Source organism: Tursiops truncatus, chromosome 3 (genome assembly GCF_011762595.2).
Source record: "Tursiops truncatus isolate mTurTru1 chromosome 3, mTurTru1.mat.Y, whole genome shotgun sequence".
In the NCBI taxonomy this organism is placed as follows: Eukaryota; Metazoa; Chordata; class Mammalia; order Artiodactyla; family Delphinidae; genus Tursiops; species Tursiops truncatus.
This window is the reverse complement of record NC_047036.1, coordinates 157,324,485-157,348,007: the sequence shown is the minus strand read 5'-3', so window position 1 is coordinate 157,348,007 and position 23,523 is coordinate 157,324,485. Positions and strand designations below refer to the sequence as shown.

General features: G+C 40.8%; 1 protein-coding gene across 13 annotated transcripts in view; it reads right to left on the bottom strand.

Annotated features, from left to right (window-relative positions):
* Window positions 1-22,212, bottom strand: part of ZFP62 (ZFP62 zinc finger protein) — a 58,768-nt gene extending 36,556 nt beyond the window's left edge. For 7 of the 13 annotated variants that reach the window (XM_073802948.1, XM_073802950.1, XM_073802952.1 and 4 more), the window contains exons 1-4: window positions 17,214-22,100; window positions 8,344-12,173; window positions 808-871; window positions 462-541 (exon numbers count right to left, since the gene is read on the bottom strand). In XM_073802948.1, the coding sequence (XP_073659049.1) occupies window positions 9,457-12,173; window positions 17,214-17,241 (2,745 nt within the window). In that variant the 5' untranslated portion in view covers window positions 17,242-22,100 and the 3' untranslated portion in view covers window positions 462-541; window positions 808-871; window positions 8,344-9,456. Of the gene's footprint in view, window positions 1-461; window positions 542-807; window positions 872-4,750; window positions 12,174-13,862; window positions 14,186-17,213; window positions 22,102-22,132 lie in introns of those variants that run through there. The other 6 variants (XM_073802959.1, XM_073802958.1, XM_073802957.1 and 3 more) reach the window with 6 other exon arrangements.
* Between the last annotated feature and the right edge of the window lie 1,311 nt (window positions 22,213-23,523).

The window sequence follows — 23,523 nt, the reverse complement described above, 5'->3', positions numbered from 1 at the left end:
TTCAAATATATAAAGCAAAATTCACAGAACTATAAATAGAAATGGATAACTCAACAATTATCTCATTAATCAATAGAACAAGCAGATAAAAATTCATAAGGAGCAGAGAAGATTTGAACAATACATTACAAAATTGATCTAATGTCTTTATCTAGGTGACTGCACCCAGCATTTGCAGAACACATGTTCTTTTCCAGTGCCTGTGGAACCTTCACTAAAGTCAAATACACACTGGGCCATAAACAAATCTCAACAAACTTCAATGGATAGCAATCATATAGAGTATGATTTCTGACCACAGTGTTATAACAAAAAATATAACTAAGAAGTCCCTATATGTTTAGAAATTAAAAATATACTTCTAAATAACCTATGGGATCTGTTGTAATTATCTGTGTTTTCTGTTCTTTCTTATCACACCAGAGGTCTACCAATTTGAATTCTCTTTTTAAAGTACCAACCTTGACTTTTGATCCTCTCTGTTGTGTTGCTTTCTGTTTCATTGATTTTTGCTCTCATCTTCGTTATTACCTTCCTTTAACTTTAAAACAATGGGATAGATCATTAGTTAACTTGACAATAATGTTCGTATGAAGTTTTACAAAAATACAAAGTGCTTTTTCATTAATCCTCAAAGCAACATTGTGAGTTAGGTCGTTTCCCTCATTTTACAGATGGGGAAATTATAGACATAATTATTGCATTCACTGAAATACTGTCCCTAAGGTTTGCATCCAAGACCAGAGGAACTTCTCCTGCCTGTCCCAGGGCCTCCTTTTATTCTCTGACAACTTAAGGAACACTTACCCCATGGTTAAGATGGTGGAAGCTTGGCTCTCAACAACCCTTACTTCAGTAATCACCAGCACATCTACTGCCAAGAAAACATAGTGGTGGGGAGGAAGTGGGGAGCAAAATGTGTACAACATGAGTGGGCAGGCTGCCTAGCCAGCAAGGAAAGTGTGAAGCTGCCCTTGACCCACCCATACTCTTGATCACTGGACTAGAGCTGGAGGCTCCTCCTGTTGACCCCTTTTCCAGAATCAAAAAGACAAAGCATGTTTGCTTAGAAACAGTGAATTGCTTGCTTAGAAGCACGATACCACTGAGTAAACTTATCCAAGAAAAATTTTTGTCTCAAATATTGTGTAGGGTCGTCCTTGGAGGATTTTCTTGGCTTGAGGAAGGGCCTACATTCCATTGCCTGAGTGTCCAAATGTTCGAGTCCTTGGACAGGGGTCACCACACTGCCAGACTTACTTCCCACACCCTTCTACAAATGCTTCTCAGTCCAGGCACAGTTCTAAGGGCTCTAATAACACTAACTTCTCCAACCTTCATTACAACCTCTGAGGTTGTTATTATTATCCCAACAAGAGGTAGATGAGGACACACAAGCAAAAAACAGAAGGTTTAGTTACTTGTCTAAAGTCATCAGGGAATAAGTGAGAGTCCTTATTTGAACCCAGGCTTCATGGCGGAGAGACTGTGCTCTTGGCTACTACACTATGTCACCTCTCTACATGGGATTCACACAAACTCCTTCCTGAGCATAACTGATACTATTCATAGCCTGAGAAGATCTGCCAGGTCTAAATGGGAACACTCAATGGAAAGAAGAATCGAGTTAAGTATTCTGACTTCCTTCTGCATGTCTCCAGCCAAGGCCCTCAGCTGAAGCTGGGGAAGAGGCATGGAGAGACCTCCCAGGGAATTCCGTGGGAAACCTTAAGTTCCTGATGCAGACTTCATGTCCCCACTGTCTGTCCTCAGCTAACTGATCCTCAGGTGACCATTTCTCAGTTTTGAATCTCATGAGGGAAAAGTTCCTTGCATTGCATGACTGGTATTCAGTACCATTTCACCCTTAGTGTCTCTGTACATAAACCAAGATGAAATTATTTTTCAGGCTTTCACTTTCCGACAAATTTGCTAGAAATAGAGAGCACACTCCCATGGAAGCCTTTTCTAAACTCACTGTTTATTAAGGTTTTCCCTTCCTGTTTTATTGCTCCTCCCTCCGCTTGCCCCTCCTGTGAATTCCATACGAACTCAACTCATTTCAGAGTCTTTCCCATACTCCCCACATCCATAAGCCGTGAGACCTTTAGTAAGTTTTGGTTAAGTTTTTCTCCTCCCTAGGAATTTCCTCAGTTCACATAAAATTTCTAATTTATTGGCAAAAAATTGTGACATAATATCTTATTGTTTTAATGTCTGTAGCAATTGTAACATAAAACTTTAGAAATTCGCTGAGACTTCAACTAAAAGGGAATTTATTCAAACTGTTGCAACAGAGAGTTTGAAAGGGAACGTCTCATCAAACTTGAGGAATGAAAGCAGTTTTATAGGGGAAAGAAACAAAAGCAGCACTGAACAGTGCGATTTTGGTGGGTTTTGGTCAGGTTGGTATTGCAATCTTACAGAAATTAGTTTTTCTTCCTGATTTGGCTCATTGGGCCTCTTACATCCTGTTCTCGGAATTGTTGACTCAGGAATTTAGGAGTGAGCTATTCTCTCAGAATAGCAGAGAGCAAGGAGGTCAGTGTATGTTCAGAGAAGAAAAATTTACAGTTCTCTGCATTCCCCTTTTTATTCCTGACTTTGGTTATTCATGCTTTCTCTTTTTTTCTTGATCAGTCTCACCAGATTTGAAACAGACGTTTAGCTCTGTTCTCTATATTTTTCTATTTTGTTTTTTTCTGCTCTTTATTACTTCCTTATTTTAACTTTCGTTAGGATTGATTTTGATTGTTCTACTTTTTGAGATGTTGCTTTGGTGATTACCAGGTTTTCTGAAATATCTTTCTAGGCTGTAAATTTCTCTCTAAGCACTGCCTAAGCAATACCCCTCTGGTTTTGATATGTAGTATTTTCATTGTCATTCAGTTGAAAATACTTTCTTCTTTGAACCATGATTTTAAAGTGTATTTGTAAATTTCTTAATATAATAGACATGTTCTAGGTACTTTTTATTATTACTTTCTAATTTAATTTCAATTATTTAAATTTTGTTGAGATTTACTTTATGGTCCACCATATACGTCATCCCCACCCCCCCAACTTTATTGGAATATAATTGACACATGCCATTGTGTAGATCAATTTTTGACAATGTTTCATGTGTTCTTGAGAGAAAATATGCATCCTTGATACACTGGTGCATTGTTCCATGCATATGCGTTAGAATGCTTGTTAATCTTATTGTTTAAATCTGTGTCTTTACCAATTTTTAGTCTGCTTGTCCTATTAACTAAAGAGAGCTGAAAAAAAATCTCTCATCATGAGTGTAGATTTTATATTTCTCCTTTGAGTTCTGCATATTTATTAGGTAGATACTAACTTATAACTGTTCTATCTTCCCAGTGTTTTTTCTTCCCTGAAACTTTTGTCTTAATGTAAACCTCCCTTTATCTCTAGGAATGGTTTGTGCCTTGAAGTCCCTGTTTCATGTAATAGTAGAGCTACACCAGTTTTCTACTGGCTTCATATTACTTCTTTCCATTCTTTTACTTTCAGACTTTGTGTCCTTATATTTGAGTCTTTTGTAAGCAGCAACATAGTGGGGTTTTGTACTTTCGCCCTATGTGCTACAGTCTATATGTTTGTGTTTCCCCAAAATTCACAGGTTGGAATCCTAATACACAGTGTAATGGTGTTAGGAGGTGGGGGCCTTTGGGGGGTGATTAGGTCATCAGGGTGGGGCCCTCATGAATGGGACTAGTGTTCTTATAAAAGAGACCCCACATGACTCCCCAGCCCCTTCTGCCATGTGAGGATGCAACAAGAAGTCTGCAACCCCGAAGAAAGCCTTCACCCAACAATGCTGATCTCTAATCACTCTGGACTTCCAGCCTCCTAAACTTGAGAATTAACATTTTTGTGGTTTAAAAGCCACGCAGTCTGTGGTACTTTGTTATAGCAGCCCGAAGAGACACTGTCTGACAATCTTTGTCATTTAGTGAAATTAAATTAAATATTGGTATTTTTTGGGAAGATTTACCATCTTTTTTTGGTCTCACCCCCCCTTTTTTTTAACATCTTTATTGGAGTATAATTGCTTTACAATGGTGTGTTACTTTCTGCTTTACAACAAAGTGAACCAGTTATACATATACATATGTTCCCATATCTCTTCCCTCTTGTGTCTCCCTCCCTCCCACCCTCCCTATCCCACCCCTCTAGGCGCTCACAAACCACCGAGCTGATCTCCCCGTGCTATGCGGCTGCTTCCCACTAGCTATTTTACGTTTGGTAGTGTATATATGTCCATGCCACTCTCTCACTTTGTCACGGCTTACCCTTCCCCCTCCCCATATCCTCAAGTCCATTCTCCAGTAGGTCCGTGTCTTTATTTCCGTCTTACCCCTAGGTTCTTCATGATTTTTTTTCTTAGATTCCATATATATGTGTGAGCATAGGGTATTTGTTTTTCTCTTTCTGACTTACTTCACTCCGTATGACAGACTCTAGGTCCTTTCACCTCACTACAAATATCTCAATTTCGTTTCGTCTTATGGCTGAGTAATATTCCATTTATATACGTGCCACATCTTCTTTATCCATTCATCCGATGATGGACACTTTGGTTGTTTCCATGTCCTGGCTATTGTAAAGAGAGCTGCAATTAACATTTTGGTACATGACTCTTTTTGAATTATGGTTTTCTCAGGGTATATGCCCAGTAGTGTCACCCCTCTTTTTTTTTTTTATTTTCACCCCTCTTTTTAAATTTACCTTTTTGCTTAAAATTTTCTACTAGTATTGAAATTATATGTTGTATTTTTATGATTCCTCTAGATTTTACAATATTCACAAGAGTAACCAAAACCTTCACCCTAATACCTCAATCCTTTTTACTCTCTCTTATTTATCAGTCTTGTCTGGTATTTTAAGCCTATCTTAACAACTCTGCGTTTTTATTGTTTGGTATAAAATGTTATTACATTTGCTCACCTATTTTGTTCTTTCTTTTTGCATCTCAAAACCCCACCTGGGATCACTTTCCTTCTATATTAAAGTGCATTCTTTAAAATTTCCTTTAGTGAGGGTCAGCAGGGAATGAATGGAACAAATTGTCTTAAAATGTGCTTATTTTGTCCTCATTCCTAACAGATATCTTCACCAGGTATAAAATTCTAGGTTGACAGTTATTTTCTACCTTTATACTGACATTTTCATTCCACTCATTTGGCTTCCATTGTTGCTGTTGAGAAGTCTGTTCCTTTGAAGGTAATTTTTAAATCTTCAGCTGTTAATTTTTTTCTTTGATTTCCTGCAGTTGCACTATGATGCACATAGATATGACTTTGTAAATTTATCCTAATTTGTATTCTTTGAGCTTTTAAATCTATAGACCTGTTATTTTTCATCAGTTCTGGAATATTCTCAGCCCAATTACCTTTGTCCCTTTTCTTCTGTCTTTGCCTTCTAAGACTGTGGTTAAATATATGTTAAAACTTCCTAGTGAGACCATTCCATCTTTCTGAGTTTTCCCATATTTCTCCATCTCCATGCTGCATTCTGGATAACTACTTCAAACCTATCTTTCAGCTCACCAATTCTCATTCCTCCTGTTTCACAATCTGTTGCCAAATACATCTTTAAATATTTTAAGCGGTCGTTTTCACAAACGCACCCAATAATTCTAATGTGACGTCTATGTGGGTCTGTTTTTCTGCTGGTTTCCAGCCGTGCTGCCTTTTTTCCTTATATGCCTGATTATCTTTGACTGCTTGCTGACTATTTCCCCTGAAAAATCGTTACCTGAGGTCTAAATTGAAGGAGTCCTCTTCTGAGGAACTTTTATTTGCTTCTGCCAGGGCTCAAGTTGTGTTTACCTGGGTTGTAAGGGCTGGTCAGGGACCACAAATTGTCAGGATGTTCTCTTTTCTCTTTTTCTTCAATCCTATTGCTATGCTCGGTAACGAGGTCAGTCTCTAAAGTACCCTGGGGGTGGGGAGGGGGATGGGTCTAGATTTGGGTTTTTTGTCCTGACGGTGTAGTACTCTGGGAACCCAGTTTAACTTCAGAAGAGTCACCTATAAGATTCATCACCTTGGGTGAACCTGGCCCTATCATCCTCTCTCTCTTACTCTCTGTGGCTGGTGAAGTGGTGCCTAACTCTGCATCATCAGCAAAGTCTGCGGTCTAAGCTGCTTTGGTGTTCACCTCTGATGACGAGATCCCACCTTAAAACAGCCCTACCTGTTTTAACTGCAGTCTTTTCAGCCTCCACGCTCTTTTAAGGGGAAGGGAGGGCACACCACCTGCATTTTAAAAAACAGGTGGGAAACTGATCCAAAGAACCTAGACTACCTTCACCAGAAACAAAGTACTGTCTCACCTTTTCAACATCATTTTTTCTTTTCTAGACTTTGAGATTTTCCAGTCAAGATTTTTAGATTTATATGCTTTATTTCTATCCTTCTAGTGCTTGCCCATGACATTTTACCATATTTAACTCAATAAAATCTAGAGTTAAACAGCATCTTCACCCTCCTCCTAAATAATACAAGCACTTTAGCCTGCTTTCACACAGATGTCCCAGCTTCCAATTTACCTACTATTGTCCAATATTCCAATTCTATTTATCTTTTAGCCTTGAGAATTAGACATGGCATTTTAAAAAACACAGTGTTTCAATTTACCTACACCTTGGCAATTTTATTTTTCTTGCATGTCAGACATCCTCTGGGAGGTGGTGGTGGCTGGTGGTCCCTAAACCAGCTCAAGTCCTGAGGTGGCCTTGAACAGATGCAGCTGCACCAGCTCACTGGATCTGTTCTTCACAGTCTGCCTGGAGTGGCTGGAGACCTGAAGACCCCTCCTCATCTGGGATCAGTCCAAGAAGCACATATCTGGCCCTAGGTAGACTGTGGGCCCATTTTCCATGTGTCCAAGTCAATGGAGGCTGTAGTAGGAACATGAGCACGAGGAGGTGCTCAGTGGGCTGGGGTGCTCAGAATCCCCATTCCTGTGGTAGCTGTCTTCTCCCTTGTTATTTAACCTGTGTCTCTTTCAAAAGTAGGTGACACATTAGGTCCAGGTGGAGCTCATGTAGATGTGTGTGTGTGAGGGGATTGGGGACTTCAAGCCACAGGCACACCAACAGCCCTGGCCACATGGAAACCTTAAGTAACCTGATCATCTAAAACAGTTAGAGCTGGCCCTATATTCAGCCAATGAAAAGATTGGTCGATGCTCAGTGACCACTGGAAATCAATACTCCATGGCCTCTTTCCTTTCTGCCCACTGTACACCAGAACTACCAGGGACTGGCCACTCTGGACAATGCATGAGCATTTCCAACGCTCCCTTTGATCAGGCCATCCTATTTTTCCCATTCTTCTCTTAAAAGGACCCAACTCAACATCCTGCTCAGATGTCATCAGTGCCTCCCTTCCCAGTAGGTGGAAGTCACTTTCCTTGGAAAGCCCACAGTTTAGTTCAGCATCCATTAGGGTGGCTTTGCTGTGGGTCTCTCTCCTCTATCTACTCCTGCTTCCTAGTACCTAGGACAATGGATGTGCCTAGCAGATCCTCAACAATATTTGCTGAATACACTAATCCATGTCTGTGGATAGGGTCAGGTTTGCCAGTGCTGCATGTAGAGAAGGACAAAGAGCAAGTGTGGTCATGACATTTCAAAGTGGAATTGAGTGGCAGAAATGCTCTTTCCCTCTCCCTTTTCTACAACTATCCCTCCCCCACCTCCACCCTCCTCCATCAAAACTTACCTTGTTTGGAGGCAAAGTGAAAGAAATACTTCTAAAGAGAGGTATGGAAACTGTATGTTTGGAAACAGGAATCCTAGAGAGAATCAGAAAACTATCTGTCCAGAGACTATTCTCTTGTAAAGAGTGGATTTTGGAGCCAGAGAGACCTGACTTACAACTCCATCTCTACTGATAAGCCCCACCTGGAGTATTCTCAGACAGGTTACTTAATTCTCAGAAGACTTGCTTTTCACTCTTCGGGTTAACAGTCTTACACATAGTTAACAATATTTTGTTAAATTCTATCTGTTCCCAAGAGAACTGTTTCTCTGTTGTGACTCCTCACTCACACAGCCTGTCCACTCCCAGGGGTTATGATCCAGCCCCAGTATGAGGATTAATCCAATTTGCACTTCTCCTGGTGGAGGCACAACCTAATTTCTCATGAAATGTGAGCTACTAGCCCTGTGAGATGAGTCCCCTGGGCACTCCTTGGTTTGGATCTGGTATAACTTACCCCCCAAAGATAAGACAAACAAATGGCTCTCTCTGTATGATACTCCACCTAAAGTATGTAACAGCCTGTTTACTTTTGAAGAATTCCTTTATTGGAGTTTCACCTTACCTTGCCACAACTATCTGGCTCTTCATGGCCGAGAGTGAGCCCTGAATAAAGTATTCACAACATTTTACAACAGACAATACACACACGCAGTGCATGAAATCTTTACAGTAACACAATCAAACATTTAACAGGATTGTTAAGAAGCATGAATTTCCTCCCATTCCTCCATTACTGGTAGCTACTTAGCTTTTTAGCTCTTGCAATAAAATGCTCTCCTTCTCATCATTCCTATTCATAGGAATCCCTGAATCAATTCTTTTTGTGTAAGGTACAAATTCATGTTGAAGATGTGTTCCATTAGTTATTGAATGTGCTGAATTTCTGTCCATGGTATAACTCTTCATTTGTAGCTTAATGTGTGAGGTTTTCACTTATCACACATTCATCATTTATTGAGAGGGTTCATTTGAAAAATTTTAAAGTTTCACCCATTTAATAATGTATAGCACAACATTACAACAGTCCAATCAACTTGAATTTATTTATGAGTGACTCTCTTCTATCTCCTGTTAGATTTATACGTCTACACTTTTTACACTTCCTACAATGAAATCCAAATTTTATTTCAGAAGTTGTCATCACTCCCCGCAAATCAGTTAAATCAAAGTTATTCTTCATGACCACTATGATATTAATTTATATTCCCTGAAGCCTGCCCCTCCCTGAATTTGCCTATGGAGGTCCTTCTTGGATCTTTTCCACTGACCAATGGATAATTGGAATTCAAAGCTACACCTGAATTTCCTACATTTCTATTCACATAATTTACCCAAATATGAACTTTCTGATGGTGACTATGAGACTTCTAATTGAAGTCTTTTTCTCATTTGTGTTTTTTATGTCCAGAAATATCTACTTATTTTGAAGGTTGTCTCATACTCCATAACTTTGATAGGTTTTATCCCCAGTACGAACTATTTTATATTCCATAAGGGCTCAACTACTTTGACACTGGAACCTTCCTTCCTGGCTATGATTGAAAATCACAGAGAAAAAAATTACTCATGGTTTCACTTATACTATGTAAACTATAAGCCATGAACAAGGACCTCAGACACTCTTGTAAGATTTTTCTTCCATTTGGGTTCTCTAATACTAGATAAGCTCTGCCTCCTACAGAGACATGCTCATCCTGGTCCCATCCAGAGCATTCCCTCCCTCGTGAGTTCTCTTCTGTGATGTGCTACTATGACTTCCCATATTTGTTACATTTAAAGATTCCTCCCCAATATGGGTTCTTTTATGCTTGGTGAGATTCGATCTGATATTGAAAGCCTTCCCACACTCGTTACATTGGTATGGCTTCTTTCCAGTGTGGATCCTTTTGTGTTGGTCAAGGACTGATCTGTAATTGAAGGATTTCCCACACTCACAATTATACGGCTGCTGCCCACTATGGACACCTTTATGGTTGATAAGACTTGAGTGTGAGATGTATGCCTTCCCACACTCATCACATCTATAGGGTTTCTCACCTGTGTGGATCCTTCTATGCACTGTGAGGCCTGAGCTGTTCCTGAATGCCTTCCCACACCTATCGCACACATAGGGTTTTTCCCCTGTATGGATCCTTTTGTGTTGAGAAAGGAGAGAGCTGTAACTAAAAGATTTCCCACACTCAACACATTTGAAGGGTTTCTCCCCAAGATGGACCCTTTTATGGCTTATAAGAGTTCTGCTTGAGAAAAAAGCTTTTCCACATTCATCACACGTGTAGGGTGTCTTGCCAGGGTGGGTACTTTTATGGTTAATAAGGCTTGAGTGTGAGATGTACGCTTTTCCACACACGTCACATTCATAGGGCTTCTCACCAGTATGGATTCTTTTATGCACTTTAAGGCTTGAGTTGTTTCTGAAGACCTTCTCACACCTGTCACATTCATAAGGTTTCTCTCTAGTGTGGACCCTTCTGTGTTGAGAAAGGAGTGAGGTGTAATTAAAAGATTTCTCACACACATCGCATTTGTAGGGCTTCTCCCCAAGATGAATTTTTTTGTGATTTATAAGGGTTCGGTATGTGATGAAGGCTTTTTCACACTCATCACACTTATAGGGCTTTTCCCCAGGGTGTACACTTTTATGATTTATAAGGCTTGAGAGTGAGATGTAGGCTTTCCCACATTCTTCACATTTGTAAGGTCTCTCCCCAGTGTGGATTCGTTTATGTACTTTAAGGCCTGAATTATTTCTGAAGGCTTTTCCACACTCATCACACCCAAAGGGTTTCTCCCTTGTATGAATCCTTTTATGCTGTTCAAGGGCAGAGCTGTAATTGAAGGATTTCTCACAATAACTACATTTATAGGGCTTCTCCCCAAGATGGATTCCTTTGTGGTTTTTAAGGCTAGAGCGTGAGATATAGGCTTTTCCACACACATCACACTTATATGGTTTTTCCCCAGTATGAAGCCGCCTGTGGACTTTGAGTCCTGAATTGTTTCTGAAAGTTTTTCCACACACATCACATACATAAGGTCTCTCTCCAGTGTGAATCGTTTTATGCTGAAGAAGAAGTGAGTTATAACTGAATGATTTTCCACACTCCTTACATTCATGGGCTTTCTTCCCAGGGTGAATGCTTTTATGGACTGCAAGGCCTGAGCTATAGCTGAATGCTTTGCCACACACATCACATTTGTAAGGTTTCTCTCCTGTGTGGATCCTTTTATGCACTATAAGGCCTGAGCTGTTCCTGAAGGCCTTTCCACATTCATCACATTCATAAGGTTTCTCTCCAGTGTGGATGACTTTATGCTGAATGAGGAGAGAGCTATAATTAAACGATTTCTCACACTCATCACATTTATAAGGTTTATCTCCAAAGTGGATGCTTTTATGATTTAGAAGTGTTCTGCAAGTAATGAAGGCCTTCCCACACTCATCACATTCATAGGGCTTCTCCCCTGTGTGAATCCTTTTGTGGACTCTAAGGCCAGAGCTATTACTGAAGGTTTTCCCACAGATGTCACATTCATAGGGCTTCTCACCTGTGTGGATCCTTTTGTGGACTCTGAGACCAGAGCTGTTCCTGAAGGCCTTCCCACACTCACCACATTCATAGGGCTTCTCCCCAGTGTGGATCCTTTTATGCTGGTCCAAAACAGAGCTATAATTGAAGGATTTTCCACACTCATCACACTTACAGTTCTTTTCCCCAGAATGGGTGCTTTTGTGGTTTATAAGGCTGGAGTAGGACATGTAGGCTTTCCCACATTCCTCACACTTGTACGGCTTCTCCCCAGTATGGATCCGCTTGTGGACTCGAAGGCTCGAGCTGCTCCGGAAAGTCCCCCCACAGTCATCACACTCATAGCGTTTTTCACCAGTGTGCATAATTTTATGTTGAACAAGTCGAGAATTATATTTGAAGGATTTCCCACAGTCATCACATTTATGTGATTTCTTAACAGCACTGGTTTTCTGCTGTAGAATGGGATGAGAGTTTCCATTAATGCTCTCCACACATTTGCCTTGTTCACTGCTTTTCTGTTCTATACAGACAGGTTGGTGTGTAACATGTTTTGAGCTCAGATGTAAGCTTTTCTCAGATGCCTCATCTTCCTGTTCTGACTTTATATTTGCTGTATTCTTGGTTTTGCCAATCTTTTCCCTGATGCCACTTTTGTCTTCCTTCATTCTTTTTCCCTCAGGCTTTTCCATCTGATTCTCTACCTTGCTATCCCAATCACAAGTTTCACCAACCTTAGATTCCTGCATATGATCCTTGTGAAGACCTTCCATTTTTGGCCACACAGATTCTGCATTTCCAATATTTTCACACTTTTCAGTTGATTCCTCATCCTCAGTGCCCCTCGTCTTCAAATGTGACACTAAACCAAGAAAATGAAAATGATACCTTCACTTTAGAAGAAACTGAAGGAATTACATCCAAATTCACTCATTCACTCAACAAATGTTTATTGACTACATGCTGTGTGATAGGTACCATTTTTAACTGCTGGGGATACAGTGGTGGACATGCCAAAATTTCTGTCCCTGTGGAGCTACCGCTAAAATGCTAGAGCCCTGGATTGTCAATGGAACAGAGAGCTTTTCTATTCTTGCATAACAGCTTAGCATGAAGGCAAGTTGAAACGGGTTGGAATGACGCACAGAACCAAAGGCAACATTGATCAATTTCTGAAAAATGCCACCTAGTCTTGGAAAAATAAACAGTGGGTAGAAGTAATTTCTGAAAAATAGGAGACTGAAAGAGTAATAAAACAAAAGCTAAGAAGACATAATCAGCAGAGGGCAGGCAAGCAAAACTAAAGGAGAAATCAGTACATGAGTAGAGGTATTGGGGAATTGGTTATGAAATCATGAGGACAGTCACATCAGACTTGAGAAAGAAAACAAGCTGCTGCTGCCTGTCGTTGGTGTGGCCCTCCTAGATTTCCCTTCCAAGGAAAACACTGACCCTGGAGAGCGGTTAGTCAGGGAGGAACTCTATATGGAAGAACACACTCTGGCTTGCCAGGCAGAGGCTTTCACTCCTACTTTATGAACTGGCTAACTGCAGTCAGAGCATATCAAAGATCAGAAGCTAAAACACAAACCATCAAGCAAAGGATAATAATACTGCCTAGGTTCAAATACCTAGCTGTATGACCTCAAGAAAGTTATTTAACCTCTTTATGCCACAGTTTCCTCATCTGTAAAATGAGGGCAACAGAACTGTTGTGAGTATTACATTAAATAACATATATAAGGTATGGAGAACAATGCCAGTCACTTGGGTAGTTCTATATGCTATACCATCTACTTTATTATTTAATCAAGGTCAGGTTACTGGATCAGGGCTACAACCTGAGGATAATCCACAGGACTCAGGAAAGGTAAACCCCTTCTCAAAGTAGATTTTAGGGCCCAGGCAGTGACTCTCTGTTCCCCTGAAGGCACTCTACACACAGCTGGCACTCCATCAGCATCCACCTGCTAAAAGACTGACTCCTGAGAACAAAAGAAACAGTTCTAAACTAGTTGTTCCCCAACCTTAGACATTTAGACATTTGTGATTTGACTTAGTTAAAATTCAGACTTCCCCTCTTACCCTGGGTATCAGACCCTCTTGGTTGGTACTCTGTAGTTCTACTTAGAAGCTATATGTGAACATGTGACGAGAAAGCAAGGGCACTAAAAGTAAGATATATACTCTGGAGTAGACACATATAAAGAATCACACTCATGATCGAACTTATGCTTATGGGATTGGAATGATGGACTCTGAATTTAAATTTACAGAACAGGAGGAGCTAGGAATCCAGAATATCACCAGGAAGATAAAACAAAGAATCACTCAGTAGACATTTTAAAAAGGTGGTTCATCTGAGAAAGCTTCACAAAATGACTATTAAGTAATATTAGGTAAGAGATCATTAGAAGTCACTGAGAAATGCTGGCATGACCTAGTTCCTTGCTCCCTTTCTTTACTTCCTTGGGCAGAGCAGTCCATGCCATTTAAAATGTGAGTGCTACTGGGTGGGCAGTGGAATTCCAGACCATCAACAGCAACACACCGTTCATCTGAATCCTGCTCCCATCACATCAGAGACCCTGCTCCATCCATTCCCTTTGGCCTTGGCCCCTCCACCTCTACTCACCCTCAGCCCTGAAAAGAGAAAGACGTTCAAGTTTCTACAGCCATAAAACTAATCCCCTAAAACTGCCAGGGAAACCCACAAAATTTGTCAGGGGGAAAAAAAGAAAAGGAAGAGCTACAAGGGAGGAGAACTAACCATACTAGATATCTAAATATGCCAAAAGGCTGTTACAACTGAAACAGTGTGGTATTGGTATATAAATAAACAGAATAGAATAAAAATTCAGAATAATCCCAATTACACAAAGAAATCAAGTATACGATAAAGATGGTATATCAAATTATTGAGGCAAAAACGGTCTTTTTAATAGTGTTGGAACAAGTATAAAGCCATTTGGAAAAAAATAAAATTAGATCTATTCTTTACACCATTCACAGGAATAAACTCCAAATGTAGCAGATCTCTAAATATTAAAAACACTATACAAATGCTAGAAGAAAACATGGGTGAATGCCTCCATAACCTAAGTATAGAGAAAGTTTTCTATCACCCAGATGCAATAAATGAAAAGATTAATAAACTGGACTATATAGAAATAAAAGTAAAATTGCATGGCAAAAATACCATAAGCAAAATCAACAAATAAATGACAAGGTGGAAGAAAATATTTGCAACATACATCATATATAAGTGCTTATGTAAGTGATAATATCTCTAATATACTAAGAATTTTTAAAAGTTGAAGAAAAAGAGTCTAAAAATCCTACAGAAAAATGGGCAAAAGACATGAAGACAATTCACAAAAAGAAAAACTAAAATGGCCCTTAAACATGTTTTCAATTTCACTCGTAATAAGAGAAATGCAAATAAGAACTATATAAAGATCCCCTTTCTCATCTATCAGATTGGCAAATATTCAAAAACTTAACAATATGCTCTGTGGGTGAGGCTGTGGGGAAACAGGCATTCTCATCCATTACTGGGAATGCAAACCCCTGGCATAACCCCTGTTGAAGGAAATTTGCCAATATCTACACAACTATGTATGCATTATTCTCTAATCGAGAAATCCCATCTAGGAATTCAAACCAAAGATACACTTCCAACAATACAAAAGTATATATGCACAAAGTTATTCATCGTAGCCTTTTTTTTAATTACAAAATTTGGAAAACTACCTACACGTCCAAGCACAGAAGACTGGTTAAATAAACTACAACAGCACATATACACACTGGAGAACTAAAAAAGAATGAGGAACATTTCTATAAATTGATAGGAAGCAATTTCCATGATAGGTTGTAAAGTGAAGAAAAGCATATATGCTACATTCTACGTAAGAAAATAAAAAAAACAAGCATACAGCTGCTTATCTTTTCAGTAATGTGAGAATCCACAGAACAGTGAAGCCTGTTACCTATAAGGGGTAGGGTGGGGGAACAGAACAGAAGGGAGAGGGGAGAGAGATGCTTGAGTACAGCTTTTTGTATAGTCTTTACCCACGGAAGCATGATCATGTTCTGCAGACTCAAAGAATAAAATTAAATCAGTGACAAAACTGGACAACGGGAAAGTGAAACCAGAAAGTGAACAGAAACAAATTAACTCATTTGTGTTTCACATGAATACTATAACAAGAAGGAAACAAAAAGGAAACAAAGAACTAACCCATGTCACTCGGGTACATAGTATGTGACTATACTATATACTCTCAGTCTTGGGAAGGCTGGAGGGGGAAGTGGGGAAGAGCTGCAAACAATCCTTTTTAGCAGGTTTGCTTTCTGTAGTGGAATGGGCAAAACAATTCAGAAACAATTTTAGATCTATTATGAGACTGAGTAAATGTGTTGATTTAGTTGAGAGCCAGGGCCCTCCTGGAGGAAGAAGGAATATAAAAATATGGAACAGGGGAAGATAAGAAAGAACCCTTTGTGGACAAATTGGAGGTACTGGTGTGAACTCATGATTTCTAAATTATATATAAATGTGCACATCATATAAATGTATATTCACATGTATTTAAATTTGTATGTATACATGTGTAAATGTATATATATTCTCTAGCTCTGTCTGCTGACAGCTAAGAAGCAAAAATACCTGAGTTAACGAGCACACATCTAGCACCTTGTTCTGTGTCTCTACTACCATAACCTAGTAAAAGGAAGCAGGAGGATTCCAGGCTGGGGGCTAAGACATCCTGTTAGGCCAGCAAATAAGGAGATGCTTAAAACAAAACAAAAATGTGGGCACAAGACCCAGCTTCAACATCGAATTTAGGCTCCATAATAATTATGTAAAGAATTGTAAGCCATTGAAAATAGGATTTCATGAGTACATACAGGCACAAACAGGGGAGAAAGGGAGGCCTCTTGCTGACAGCAGAATGCCAGGGCCGGTTGGTAAATGTGGAGGCAGCAGTAGAGTTGCAAGAAAAAACTCAGCATTCTGCAACTATCAAGGTAAAGACTGGATCAGGGGAGAATTATCAATGGATTCTAAATCTAGGGAGAAATTCTGACAAGGAGCAGGATATATGCATGGTCTTAAAATGTTCTCCCATAGACCGCAAGGGGTAAAATAGTAATTACACAGTGGAGAGTCTTGGCTAGGGGTCTTAAGTTAATATTGTCAGTGGGGGCAGATAAACATCATGTGCTTCCAGAAGTGATGCCCTGAGAAGGACACATCACCTATAAGAATGCATTACCTGAAATGAAACAGGGAAACATCAGGTAGATCAGATAAATCCAAAATAAAGAACCTTATACTAAAAGCTATCTGTATTCTTCAAAAATGTCATTTTCATAAAAGACAAAGAAAGGCTATAGAAATGTTCCATATGAAAGAAGCCTGCAGAGATTTGACCACAAATTCAATACCTGACCTCACCTGGATATGTAGTGAAGGGACAAGCTTTATAAAAAATAATCGTGCCAACTGATGGAACTGGAGTATGTATGATAAGTTAGGCAAAAGTAATATCAAATTTAAATTTATTCAAGTTGACAATTAATACTGTAGTTATGCAAGAGAATATCCCTATAAATATACACTGAAGTGTTTAGGGATAAAGGGCCATGCATGATGTATGTAAGTTACCCTCAAATGGTTTAGGAAAAAAATAGATAGATAGATAGATGGATAGATATGCATGAAAGAGCAAGAGAGAGAAGACAAAATGAAGTAGAATGTTAACCACAGGTAAATGAGTAAAGGGTATTTTTTTCACTATTCTTACTCTTAAAATTTTTCTACATATTTGAAATTATTTCCAAATAAAAAGTTTAAAAATGTCAAAATGTAAATTTAAAATTCTCTCAACTATACCTTCCCCTCCAGGTACTGCTTTCGCCATCCTGTCTCCTGTTCACAGTTGTGTCCTGGAAAAGTGGTCTTCACGTCCCGTCTCCCCTCATGCCTCATCTATTTAATCTGAATTCTTCCACTCAGACCATGCTGCATTAGCTTCTTCAGGGCCAGGTGCTGACTCCCCCACCTGCTAGCCCTTGGATGTTCCTGGCTCCCTGTCCCGTCTTGAACCTCTCCTCTTGTGACTCTACATGCTCTCCCTGGGCAGTCCCATACATATGCGTGGCTCCTACAAGCTGTCTTGTAGAACCTCATCTCTGGCCCACACTCCTCTCTTCAATTATAGAGCCTCATATCCACCTGTCTCAGGCACTTCTCTTTCCCTCACCACTCCACATCCAAAAGACCGCTTAAGACCAGCTGATTCCACTGCCTACACAGTTCTCATGCCGCCACCCCCCACTCCATTTCCACTGCTAGGGCCTTAGTTTAAGCCCTCCTAAATTCCCTTCTGAACTCCTGCCATAGTCTCCCTACCTTCGTTCTTATCCCTTTCCAAGTCTCTTCCAATAACTGTCAAGAATTTTGTAAAATGCACACGTGAACACTCCCCAGTGGGTGTTCCCAGGCTACCTAGTGTGCTTGAAGCCTTCTGCATCTGGCCAGCTGGAGTGACTTGCTAAACACCAAAGGGGCCATGCTAATTCACCCCTTGCTGACACCACACTTACTAATGCTTGACCCAGATGGACCCTTTCCTCTCTCTCTGACAGGCTAATTCTCAGTTCCCTTCATGTCCTCTCGGATTCCTTGTTTGATTGGCTGCTGACTGGCCGGGTCTACATGAAATCACAAATACTTCACTGTTTACCTCTCTAACCTAGGCAGACTCCAGGAGTCTCCCTGTTCTAGCCCTGCTTAACCTCCTCTGATTGGGTGGAAGCAGAGTTTCCCATCATCTGATTGTAGTTCATCCAATCCCCTTAACCACAAATCAAAACAGAGCAATATAAATGTGTAGCTCCATTGAAAACAGATGGCTTGCAATGAAATACATATTAATCAATACTAAGACTAAGAAAAGTTCAGTCAAACACACAGGCAGAAAAGCACTAAAACATAACGATGGTATTAGAAGTGGGAAGTCTGTGGGAGATGCTTAGGTTACGAAGAGTGGAGCCTTCATGAATGGGATTAGTGTTCTTAGAAAAGAGATACCACAGAGACCCCTTGGGGCCTTGGTCTTGGACTTCCCAGCATCCAGAACTATGTAAAATAAATTTGTTTATAAGCCACTTAGTCTGCGGTATTTTGTTATAGCAGCCCACAAGGACTAAGACAGCGCTAAATTGTAAAGACAGTCAAGAGAATAACAAAATATTAAGTTATCCTTACAAACATTACTGAAGATACATTCTAGTATCTCAGTTATCTCTGCGACTGAGTGTTGCCCAGCAAACTTATATAATGATCCATATCCTACTTTTCTCTGCAGCCACTGGGCTAGTCCTAGGGACACAGAGATGCATAAAACAAGTCCTGGCCAATAAGGACTTGCAAACTAGTATGAGAGTCTGGCAGGAAAACAACCAACACGATAAAAATGGCAGACACTAGTCATGGATGAGGGAAGAAGGGGTAGGGATAGACTCTGCTTCAAAGAACTAGGAAGAGCTTCAAGAAGAGAGGAATAGTTCTAACAGAGGGAAGAGCAGGTGCAAAGGGGCTGGTGTCCACCACCCTCTGGACAACTGGAACAGAAGATGGCAGGCACAGCTGGATAAGTGGGCAAAAAGAAGGGCTGCACCAGGCTCTGCCCATCATACTGAGGAGTCCAGACTTGATCCCGAGGGGTTTTAGACAAAGAGGGACAAACTCGGATATGCATTTTGAAAGATCACTTATTCGATCAAATCAGGAGTTAGTAAAGGGCCAGACAGAAAACATTTTAGGTTTTGTTGGCCACATACAACTCTATTACTTGTTTTTCTTTTCCTTTTTTTCTCTTTGCTTTGCTTTTTAACATCCCTTTAAAAATGTAAAAACCATTCTCAGCTTGCAGGCCATACAAAAACAGACCACAGACCCAGAAGTCTACCAATTCCTGTTAGATAAAATCAAGGAATCAGAATTAATTTAGGATGGTGTGAGATAATGGCATTGTGGCCATTATCTTTTTTTTTTTTTAAGACTAAAGTATGCTAGGATAATATGGCATGATGTCTGGAATTTCCTTTAAAATACTTCAACAAAGAAAAATTAAAAAGGGAAACAAATGTAGCCAAATCCTAATAACTGTTGAATCTGAGTGATGGATGTATGGAGTTCACTGTACTATTCTACTTTCCAGTTATGTTTACATTTCTTCATAATATAAAATTAAAAGAAATACAGATCACTCATACTAGTTGCAATGGGAGAATGGATTGGGAGCGGGGGGTGGGGGGGGGAACTGAGTCCTGCAGTCTAGAAGGAGGTTATTATAATCCAATCAAGACTGATGTGGTGGCTAGCTCATGTGTCCCCTATGACACAAGAAAGGAATCGCTCCAAAAGCACAACTCCTGCATAGAGAGAGGGACAGACAGGTTTAATTTCTTAAAAGTTCTCAAAGCTGATGATGGGGAACTCCTCTCTAATCAGTTTTCAACAGAGAGAGAGCTGGTTACATCCCAATAACCTAGTTACATCAGTTAAAAGTTTCAGCCACAGAAAGCCATCCACTTCTTCCAAATTACACATGACCCACACCTCCGGGCAAATGTGTGCTTCATGCTGTTCACATTCTACCACCAATGCCTAGAAAAGAACATGCAGATAGTAAGAATCTGTCTGTAACTCTTACTATCCCTGCCCAGGAGAGTCAGGAGCCACTTCTCAAGAGTAGACTCACAAGAGAGGAACTGTGGCTCACTCTGGTTGAAAATTCCTCCCTTAACAACACACTTCAATAAGCAACAGGTGCAACACCTGCAGCTACCATGGATTTTCAGAGTACCAACCATATTCCATAAATCAATCTACCATCTGAATTATGTGTCTTAAGTTCTTGGATATTATACTGGACTTGGAGGTGACCAGAGAAAGAAAAAGAGAAAATAAGAGGGAATGTGAGGGCAAAATGCTTACCAACTCAGAAGACAGAAGTGGGAGGATGGGACAAATGAAAGATGAGACTAAGGAGTGAGAAAAGTGATACGCAGATGGACAGAGAGTACGATTTGTGATTTAGTTATTGCATTAAGTTTACGAGTATCAGAATTGTAATTGGTTAACATAAGTTGGTTCTACTGCTTAATCCTTATGACTAAAGGTGTTTTTCCTTAAAGTAAAAAATGAAATAGAGCACTCTCAAACTTGGTAGGGGAGAAGAGATTTCTAGTCATCCTAAGGAATAAGGTAAGCAAAGGAGATTTTCTGAAGCTAAAGGGGCAAAGACTGGCTTGAAGACAGTCATTAATAGATGGTTGATTAGGCTACTGTAAGGCTAAGTATCATAAACACAAGTCTCTGGAGAGAAAAGTTACTCGGTTTAATTTGTTCCTTAAACACTCTACATGACTTATTATAATAATGTATTGACATATTTAACAATCTACCAATAAATGGCAGAGTTAATGTAAAACAAAAGTTTTTTATCATTGTTAATCCCTTCTTTAAAAACCCTTGCTCAGATAAGCCCTGGTACAATGTCCCTGGGTGTGCCATTGTTTGATGTAACAAAGAAACTGGAAACAACGCAAATGGCCTGAATAGATCTAAAAAATTACAGGACATCCAAAACATCCAAACAATGTCCGGTCCAATACCACAGCAATGTATTAAAAAAAAAAAAAAGCTCTTTGTGTTCTGATGACCTCTAACATAGATTTACCAAAAGAAGGGGCAGAACTCTGAACAGTACCTTACCACCTGTGTAAAAAAAGGAGGAACTAACTACATTCAGATCTGCCAGTGTTTGCATAAAGAAACTCTGGGAAGATACACTCAAATAACCTAACAAGTATGGTTGGTTATCTACTGGGGTTGGGCCTAGGCAGACGGCTGGGCAGAAGAAAACCTTTTCACTGACATCTTGTCATATATTTAATATCTGAACCATATGAATACATTACATAGTCAAAAACTTATTTAAGAAAAAATCCTCGTGTTTTCAAAAAGAAAACACTCCTGGTGGCCTCCTAGTCCAAAAGTCTTAGAGCAGCACACCCAGCCCCGGCATTCCCCATTCCTAATTCACATCCCCACGCCTGGGCTCCCACAGGCTGTCCCCAGGTCTAGGAGCCTCCTCGACCTTCTTCTCCCTGGGACCTAGTCAATTCCTTCTCATCTTGTGAGAGGCAGCTACAGGCAGCCTGATCCCCTGTCTGTAAAACAGGTGAGCTCCCCTAGGGCGAAGGCCGAGAAGCGCCTCCCAGCGGCTCGATCCACACCTGCGGTAAGAGTCTCTCAACATCACTGCCCCATCAAAGAAAAATAAAGGGGGGGGGGGTCCCTCCAACGCTTGTATTCACTCTCAAATCCCAAGGCCAAACTGAACTGCCACGGGGGCTTATTTTAAAGCACTAATTTTCAGTGTTCCCTTCCCGCCCGAAACAGCAGCGAAGAGTTGAAAAACACGGGTGCGGGGCCCCAGCCCTTCTGCACGCACCGGGTAGCCCCAACCCGGCCCTGACCCCCTCGGACCCGCCCGGAGGTGGGGCGTGCAGGGAGCCCATTATATTCCAGGGGCGAGCCCTAAACCCCTCGGCCGGCCCGAAATCTTCCCTCCCCTCCACTTCCCCGAACGCGCTTCCTGATGTATGTGTGGGGAGGGGGCGCGCTTCCTCCCGGATCCCGCCCGAGACCCGAGGGGTAGCTAGCACCCTGCCAAGAAGGGAAGGGCGTGGCAGGCTAGGGCCGGGGGCGGGAGCCCGGGCGGCCTCGGACTCACGTACTGGCTGTGGGGGCACCGCGGGAGCCCGGCCGCCGGCGGGACAAAAGCGCTGACGGCCCGGCCGGAATAACTCACGCCGGCTCTGGGGCACTTCCGAGTCCTCTCTGGGAGGCTGGAGGACTGACTCGATGATAGTTCCCGTTTCGGGCACGTGACCCGAGGCGCTCTGCGACTGAGTGGTCGCAGAGAGAGTATTGTTCCTTTACTATTAAGATAAATTCAGTGCTCGTTGTGGCGCGAGCAGGGGGCGAACTGACGAAGTTCCAGTTTTCAAGGACTTTACGTTCTGGGGTGGGGCAGACAATAAAGCAAATAAGTGGCTCGGTAGAATAAACACCTGATAACCTCTGTATTTGAACGTAACTTGTTACAAAGTGAGGCTGCGTGGGCGACCCCGGGAGGGAGGAATGAGGGCAGAGGAGAGGGCGGGGACTGGGGCCCCTGAGGGTCTTAACAGGGGCTGGCGCGGCGGCTGGAGAGCTCCTGACCTCAGAGCGAAGAGAAGTGCTCCCGGACGGGCCGCTCAAGGACCAGACCTGACCCCAACTCTGCAGCTGCGGCAGCGGGGCAGTGACCTCCGGTGTCGGCTTCTGAAACCCCAGCTTGAAATGACTGAAAAGCGATCCTTTTTTTAAAGTAACATCTAAATATCTTTTATCTTAAGTTTAAGTAATTGCAGAAGACATCTTGAGGGCACATTGTGAATACTGACATTAAAAAAATATATAACAACCAAACAGCTTCTCATTAAGACGCATCCAAAGGACTCTAAATACGAGACGATTTGATACTATTATCCACTTTATATAGTAAGGAATTTTACATCTTTTTGGGTATTTTCCTTGAACCTATATCTTTATGTACCTCACAGGGTTTTTATCCTAATCTAAAATATTTTAGTTCTATGTGCATCACTGAATTTGATTCTAATGTAAAGTAGTTTTATGCTTTAAGTCTTATCGTCCACCCTAGCATGCATTTCCATAACAAAATTAGTTTACAATTTTTTCTCGTGTTAAATATTTTCTGAATTATTAAAAAAGTGTATAGCACAATATTAGTATCAATTCTTAGACAAAAAGTGAAATGCTTTGGAAGCACAACTTTTAATAAGATGGATTTTTTAATAGTTCAATATATGCAAGTTACTTGGATGGATTTTACTTATCGCTGTAGTTGTTACAGGAGAGTAGGTTCTTGTCTCACGGCAGAAAAAATTCAGAGATGAGACATGGAGGTCAAGAAAGAAACTGAGGGTTTAAGTGCTAGCTAGTAGGCTCTGAACGGAAGAGCGCGCGGACCCAGGTGAGTAGCTACCCTGAGTTTCTTTGGCAAGCCGGTGATGTGGGGTGCAGAAATGAATGGAAGGAATATTCATTGAGGAGGGAGAGG